Source organism: Corvus hawaiiensis, chromosome 1 (assembly GCF_020740725.1).
Source record: "Corvus hawaiiensis isolate bCorHaw1 chromosome 1, bCorHaw1.pri.cur, whole genome shotgun sequence".
NCBI classification, from domain to species: Eukaryota; Metazoa; Chordata; class Aves; order Passeriformes; family Corvidae; genus Corvus; species Corvus hawaiiensis.
In genome coordinates, this window is record NC_063213.1 from 70248085 (window position 1) to 70256303 (window position 8219).

Here is an 8219-nt window from a genome sequence, read left to right on the forward strand (position 1 = left end):
CCTTTTACGTAAAAAAAAAAGTATATATGAAAGAGTAACAGTGCGGAAGAGATTGGGGGGCGGGGGACAGGCTCTTGCGCTTCCTCTTCTTGCCGGATTAGGCAGCGGGATGGTCCCCAGGTGGGGGGCAGAGGAGGAAGCGGAGCGGCGCTGAGCGGAGCCTCCGCGGGCGGCGCGGCGCAGGGAGGGAGGGGGCCGGACCAGGGCCGGGGCCGGGGCCGGGGCCGGGCCGGTCCATCCCGCCCAGTGCCTGGCTCCGGCGGAAAGCAGAGGAGCCATTGCGCAAGGGACCGTGGGGAGGGATGCGCAGGGCGCTGCCGCAGCCCCACCGCCGCCCGCCGCGCTGAGGAGGTGCCCGGAGGACAGCGGCTCCCACCCCCCCCCCCCTCCCCCTTCAGGGCACCTCCCGCCCCGGTACCCACCCCGCCCGGCTCCCCCCCTTTCCCTCCCAGCCTCACCCCACCCTGCCCCATTCCCCTCCCTCCGCCAGATGACCACCGAGAGCGGGCAGCAGCGGCTGGAGCCCCCCGTCCCTCTCCGCTCCTGCAGCCCGGCTCCCGGAGCTCTCCAGATGAGCCGGCCGCCTTCCTCCGCCCTGGAGACCTCCACCTCCTCTTCCTCCACCTCCACCTCCTCCTCCTCCTCCTCGGCGGCGGCGGCGTCCTCCAAGAGCAAGAAGGCCAGTTCGGGGCTGCGGCGGCCCGAGAAGCCCCCCTACTCTTACATCGCCCTCATCGTCATGGCCATCCAGAGCTCGCCCTCCAAGCGCCTAACCCTCAGCGAGATCTACCAGTTCCTGCAGGCCCGCTTCCCCTTCTTTCGCGGCTCCTATCAGGGCTGGAAGAACTCCGTGCGCCACAACCTCTCCCTCAACGAGTGCTTCATCAAGCTGCCCAAGGGCCTGGGCCGCCCGGGCAAGGGCCACTACTGGACCATCGACCCGGCCAGCGAGTTCATGTTCGAGGAGGGCTCCTTCCGACGGCGGCCCCGCGGCTTCAGGAGGAAATGCCAGGCGCTGAAGCCCATGTACCGCATGATGAACGGGCTGGGCTTCGGCGCCTCCATCCTCCCGCAGGGCTTCGACTTCCAGGCGCCCCCCGCTTCCCTCGCCTGCCACTCCAGCGGCTACAACCTCGACATGGTGCCCAACGCCATGGCCAGCGGCTACGAGGGACTCAGCGGCGGCCACCACGTCCCACACATGTCTCCCAACCCCGGCTCGACCTACATGGCCAGCTGCCCGGTGACTGCCAACGGGGACTACGGCCCCGACAGCAGCAGCAGCCCCGTGCCCTCCTCGCCGGCCATGGCGAGCGCCATCGAGTGCCACTCGCCCTACACGAGCCCTTCGGCTCACTGGACAGCCTCGGGGGCCTCGCCCTACATAAAGCAGCAGGGCCTCCCCGCCGCCAATGCCGCCTCCTCCGGCATCCACTCCAGCGTGCCCTCCTACTCCCTGGAGCAGGGATACCTGCACCAGAGCCCCCGCGATGACCTCTCAGGTAGGGCGCGGAGGGGCGGCGGGGGCGGCGGGGAGCGCGGCGCCGGAGGGGGTTTTCGCCGGCGACAAAGGTTTCGCGCGGGGAAGCCCGGACCACTACAGTGTCGGAAAAAAGAGGTGCATTGTCTGCGAGAGGGAAAAAAATACGCGTGGGTTGGAGCTGTTCTGTTTCGGGACAGGGGGGCTGTTTGAGGGGGGCGGCTGTGGGCACGGCTGCGAGCATCCCTTCTGCTTGCCCAGTGCCAAGAAGGAGCACTCCGAGGAAAGCCCGGCTTCGTCCCCGCTCCGCCCCGGCTCGCGCGTCCCCCTCCCGGTGCCAGCGACATGTGCGCGGCGGCGGCAGCGGCTTTGGCCCCTCCGCCCCGTGCTGCGGCTTCGCTTCGCGGGGAGCGCCGCCGGGCATCGCCGCCGCCTCGGTAAACCGCGCTCCGCGGAGACGCGCCGCGGGAGTAATCAAATAAAGGCATCAAATATTACCCTCTATACCCTACGGGGGGAAAAAAGGGAATTAAAAAAACAAAACAAAACAAAAAACAACCTCTAACACCAAAACCACCCGCTTATCTTAAAAAATGCTAGGGAGATTAAAGCGGATCGAGTATTTTTCTGCAACCAGAGGGAAAGAGTTTTCTGGTCGCTGTCTCCCACCCCCTCATCCCCTCCCCGGCCGGTGATTACAGACAATGTCTGCTCAGAAAAATCCGAGCACAAAAATGGGTAAAAGATGTTGGGCTCTTACGGGGAATTTTTCCAAATAGCCCTTTTAAACGTGGGTCCCAGAGGTTAAGCAAACAAAGACAGTCTGGGCTGGACCACACCGAAGAGGATTTTAGCCTGACTTAACCCCTATGAGAGCGGGGTCTTGTTCAATTTTATGGGAATTTCAACAAGTAACAAATACAGGCGACCCTCAGCTCAGGGTCCCCTCCCGCCCCCTCCCTAGGCGCCTGTCAATCACTCTCCTGTCCCTCTGCGAGCGCCGCAGCCTGCCCTGGCCTCCCCACAGCCCGCGGTCGCCGTGGGGAGGGCGGGCCGCCGTGCAAGTCGCTTTGCCATCACCGCAGAAGGGATGTGGGCTGTCAGGGAAAGCGAGCAATTGCAAACTTTGCTCTCTTAAAAACAAAAGACCCAAACCCTGAATAACGCTGATGTGCCTTCTGGGGAGAGGCGGCTGCAAAGCGGGTCGCCGTCTTACCGGCGTTTCGGCGTGGAGGAACGAGGGGACGAGATGCGTCTCCAGGTGGGCTCCACTGTGCCCACAGGACTCTGCTGCTGAGGTTTAAACCAACTTTTCGGAGACGTAGGGAGTCATTCCACGTGCTTTTTAGGGCCGGGGCGTGAGGCCGGCGGGTTCACAAGGGCATCCCCCGCCGAACTACGTACCTTCTCCATTAGGAATTTCTGCTTTGCTTTGTTGTTTTTGCTTGGATCTTTGTTTTCTTTTCTTTTCCTTCCTTTGGATTTTTTCCCCCTCTGTTTGTTTGACTATTTGCGGCCACACAGTCCGCCACGCAGGGCCTGTGAGGCCACGCGTGGTGCAGGAGTAGGACTGGCCCGGGGAACGGGACTGGGAGGCAGCTGCCCCCTCCTCCTGCCAGACACTTGAGGTAAGAAAGCTGATTCCTGGAAGAGAAATTTTCATCCAGAAGCAGTTCGAGAATACCTCTTCAAAACAAAAAGCAGAGGGAGAGAGAGCAAGGGTGCTGGTCCTCCCGGAGTTCCACTGCGGTTTCCGAGGCCTGGGCGGTTTAAATCCGAATTGTTTTTGTTCAAGGACGGGTACAGACGCATACGGACCGCTGGACGCTGTCTTAATGCCGACCACGAGCGTCTGTTTCCAGCAGCTCAGATTTAATGCCACCGCTGTGCAAAACGGTGTTTCTCCGCTTGTTTTTCCGTATCTGGGCCCAGGACTTTAGTGAAAGCCATACCCAGTCCTTGATTAACTGAAAAAAAATCAAACCAAACCCTTTATTTTCTATTTTTAAATTTTTGAGTGGATCCAATCCTTATTTGTGCATGATACGTAAAATCTCTGTGGCACAAATATTTCAGAAGAGTGAAAGGAGAAGGGGAAAAAGGATCCGAGCTCTTTTATTTGTACTTATAACCAGCAATAATCTTTCTCCTCCTCGCCCCACTAAAGCAGTAGCAAGTGAAATTCGCCTTTTCCTTTCTCTTAGTTAAATGCAAAGCAAATTGCGTGGCAATCGGTGTTGATCGGTCAATAATACTCTGCCCATGACAGCGTCAGGGAGGACTTAAAACCGTGAATTTCTAACAGACCCAAGAATACGAGAGGTAAAAATTAGAAACAGGAGGCTGGGTTCTGCTAAAAGGATTTTGAAGCTGGGGGGCGAGGGGAGCCGGATTTTTTTCGCAGACTATTAAATCCTGCTAAATGATTGAATCAGGATTGTAATAAAGTGCCCCAGTTTATGGTGAGCATACCAGCAGGGTTATTAGAAAGCCGAGGAAATCCAGCGAAATAATCACTTTTATAAAGTGAGCTCTGCAGGGTGAAGGAGGGGACAATGCCGGAGGAGAACGGGCTGTGCGCGCCGCCGGCCGACGCCGCCAAAGGGTTCGGCTCCGCCATCCTGAGGAAAACCGGGGACGTTTCCCTCCTGTTTTTTTCTTTTTCTTTCCCCCTTTTTTTTTTTCCCTCCTACCCCCTCACTCTCCATCTCTTTCTTTTGCTTTTTTTTTCTCCTCGCTTTTTTTTTTTTCCCCTTGACCCTCGGTCATATTTGACAGGATCCCACTAGCCGAGTTTGACATCCACACGCCAAACCAAAACCCTCTCTGGCTCTACCCTGCGGGCCTTGCTCGGGCAATGCTCCTCTCCCCGCCGGATCCAGTAGGAATCCTGCCAGACCAAGGATCCCAGCACAGTCCTACGGCTCGGTGTTGGGGGTGGGGTGACGTTTCCCACGCGGCCCCCGAAAGGCTGCCTTAGGCTGTGGGAAATTACAATGGGAATTTGCAAGGTCATTTGCATGTCGGTGCCACGGATGTACTTGGCTTGTTGTTGACGAACCGTAGGGTGTATCTTATGTTTAGGAAAGCGCACACGCGAAAAGGCGTGAACGCTCTTACACACACACACATAAATAAATATATACTGTATCAACACACACATGGATCGTGATTGGAATCCAACCTGCAGCCACTCAAACTAGAAGCAAAATCCTCCCAGGAACCGGGTAGGGATCGGGAAGAGCAAGGGAAGGTGGGAATCAGGTTCAAATGGCTGTGGTGCACGCAGGAAAACACGCAAGTGGCATCGTCTCCTCCTTCTCTCTCTCTCTCGCACACACGCACAAAACACACTCCCTCATCTATCCCCCACACAGAGGCTGAACTACCCCTCCACGTTGCTAAGTACCCAGGCAGAGGGTAGACAGACAGCAGTGAGTGTGTGCCCACGCAGGAGGGATGCTCAGGGATGTCCGTGAGCCCGGGATGCGGCCGGGCACGTGTCCGTGGGCTTCCACCTCCGCATGCCGTCCTGTCCTCAGCCTGCGTGCCACACCGCGCTGTAGTCTAGAACCTCCTCGCAGAGCAGGCTCGGGGACTCGTGCGAGCACGGGTGCAGCCACGAGCCTACCTGCGGGCGGTGAGGGACTCCGAGGAATCCACTTCCCCTCCTCGCTCGGGGCAATGGGACCCCAGGTGTCTCTGCCCTGCAGCGGATCAGACTCTGCCCCCGGGGGAATGTCCAAGTCCGCTTCCAAGAAAGCCAAAGAGGAGCTGTCAAACCTTGCAGGGGGAGCCGAGACCGGGGGTAAAGGGAGCGGTGTGCCAGCTCTGTGCAGGCAGCTTCTCCTTCCTGCGGGTGAGGGAGGAAGGGCTGCTCCACCCTGGCTAAGCTCTCCGACTTCTGAGCAGCTCTTGTTATTTCCTTCTCTTGCAGTGGGACTGCCTCGCTACCAGCACCATCCCTCCCCAGTGTGTGACAGGAAAGATTTTGTCCTCAATTTTAATGGCATTTCTTCGTTTCACCCGTCTGCTAGTGGATCTTACTACCACCATCACCACCACCAAAGCGTCTGTCAAGACATCAAGCCCTGCGTGATGTGAAGGCAGCGCCCCAACAGAGACAATCAGGTGTCACTGAACAGAGCCGAGGTGTAGACGGACCCACGCAGATTAAATATAATGTGCACTCTAATAGAATTGATAGTACACGAGTCACTTAGCAAATTTGCCTAAGGAAGCAGTGTTTTCGGTCCCGCTCCACCCCCTGAAGGACACGTACAGCCGATATAATGCTCCAAAGACCTTACTAAAAGAAAAATGCCTTGCGTGATGTTTTGGGTTAGGGGGAACATAAGTGTCCTTATGCCAAGTCTGACCACCTTAATCATAAACCGCCTTTCTGTGATCTCCTAAAGAACCGAGCTTTGGGAAAGGGAACAATTCGATATATTTTTACACGAGAAAGTGTCTTTGCATAAGAAAAATAAATGTCTCAGCACCTGCGAGGACTCCCCCTTCTGTTACTGCGTTAGTGGGAAATTTACTTCTTTATTGTGTTCTCTCCCCGAGCCCCACCAAGGACACTTTGTATGGACTTCAGCACCGACCGATTGATATTATTAAAACAGTATTGTTTAGCCCTTTCGTGTATAGACTGTAAGAAAAGTTCAATTTTTTTTCCAGTATTGCAGCAATACAACATTTTGTTTTTTATTTTTACAAAAGTTGTTTTCTACCACAGTATTTTTTAAAAAATTATTTTAAATAAATCTCGTGTATACTCACACAGTATTGCTTTAAAAGGAGAATATATTTGCACTTATGTATACTTTTTACAGTTTGCCAAAATATTTTGATGTAAATTTCTTTTTTTCCAATAAAATGTATATAAACGACTATCACTGGACAGGCACTTATTTTCCCTTGGCTCCTTCTGAGAAAACTCTTCCACCCCAGCATCCGAGACAGTTAAAGATGCAACCCCAAATCCTCCAGTCGGAGGAGGAGAGCGAGAGGTTGACTCGAGGAGGCCAGTGCCGTGGTCTCCGGGCTGCACGTCCCGCCGTCACCCACTTCCCACCCTGCTTTTCACCGCTGCTGGATAGACTTTGAAATAACCGAGGCAGAGGACGCAAAAGCCGGAGGGTTCCGACTTCATGATCCTCTCTTCGAGGGCGCCTCGAGGTCTGAAACGCCCGCCCCGTTCTTTAGGGATGCGTCCGAGTGTCCCCGTGTCGCCTTTCCCCACAGCCCCCTCGGAGTCGCTTTGTGCCCCCACGGGACTTTGCCAGATGTGGGGGCAGGAGCCCCTGTGCAGTGCGGGGTTGGACATGTCACGGGTGGGCGGCGAGAGGATCCGTGATAAAACCATGGCTTGAGAAGGTGTGGGGGAAGCATTGACAGAGGTGTGGGCAGCGAACGGGGCCGGAGGGGGGAAAAGAAAAAAAAGGTACAAAAGAAAACTAAAAGGGGCCCCCGAAGTACCCCATGCAAAGCATCTCCTGCGCCCACGATGCCGCCGTGCCCCGTGGATGGCGAGCGGCCAGGAGTCGGAGCCGGGCGCCAGGAGCTGCTCGGCCGCGCGTCCTGCAGAGCCCACGGCCGCGCCAGCCCCAGGGCCGGCGGGTGCGCTCCCAAACCACCCCGCAGGGCCCGGCCCGGCCCGGGGGCAGCTCGGCACGGCCACCACCCCTCGCGCAGCCCGGCCCGTCGGGCGGGACAGAGTCGTCCCCGTACCCCAACGCGCCCCCACCCCCGACTCTGCCCGGCCCCGGGCCCGAGCGCTGAAAAAGGCGGAGAGAGATTCAGCAAAATCCTCTGTGCATGTGTGCACGCATATGTGTGTGTGTGTGTGTGTGTGTGTATGCGTGCACGCACTCACACACACACACACACATATATATAAATTATATCTATGTAATTATACATAGAGATAAAACTCTTCATCTTTAAAATACGTATTTATGCTCAGACATGCCCTTTTCTTCCCTGAGCTTCTCAGGGCCTGTGATAAATTATAAAGTCAGTTTCAGAGTTTGCTCCGACCACAGTGCTGTGTTTACATTCTTTCCGAGGCAAGCCTGCATGGTCGTAATTTATATCCTAAACACTTGAACGTAACTTGTTTACACAGGAATGACAGGACCTCAAAGAGAAAAAAACTGCCTTTCCCTGCCGGCGGCCGGGCGCGGGGCGCCAGTGCCCTCCAGCGGCCCCGCACTGCAGCGTGCCCCGGCCGCCGGGCTCCACCAGCTCCTCAGCTCCGCAGGCTCGCACAATGTTGTCACAGTGAATTTTTTTGAATTATTATTATTATTGTTTTCCCAATTTTCTGGGTGCTGTTATATACCATAAGACGTGAGTAGTGCTCTCAGTGGCTCTTCTCCTAAGAAAGGGGAAGGATTTGCTCGGGCATCCTTCGTTTTTGGGTTTCTGTGTTCTCCCTTGGTGATTTAAGACTATTAAGGTTCTCTTTTTCCCGTTAAAACTTCTCAAACAAAGGACGTTTCAGAAGCAGTACTCTTTAGACATCAGTATGTTTCTGGGTGCTGCCAGTAGAACGAGCTCAACATCTTTCTTCTGAATTTAAGGGTGACTTAAACGACAGGGAGGAAAAAAGCGGACAGATTTTTAAGTTAATTTGATCTGATTTTGTTTTGATATTTGATTTTATTGCTGTACCTTCTACCCTAGGAATTCAGCCCTTGTTTAGTCTAAAGAACTCCAGTGGCCACAG

At 55.5% G+C, this 8219-nt stretch overlaps 1 protein-coding gene across 1 annotated transcript; it reads left to right on the top strand.

The window, feature by feature from the left end:
• The first annotated feature begins 215 nt into the window (after positions 1-215).
• On the top strand, positions 216-6379 carry FOXF2 (forkhead box F2). Its single transcript, XM_048310331.1, is given in 4 exon segments — positions 216-326; positions 328-441; positions 443-1502; positions 5418-6379. Coding segments are annotated over 4 exon segments (1365 nt in total). The 5' UTR covers positions 216-302; the 3' UTR covers positions 5585-6379.
• Positions 6380-8219: the final 1840 nt, after the last annotated feature.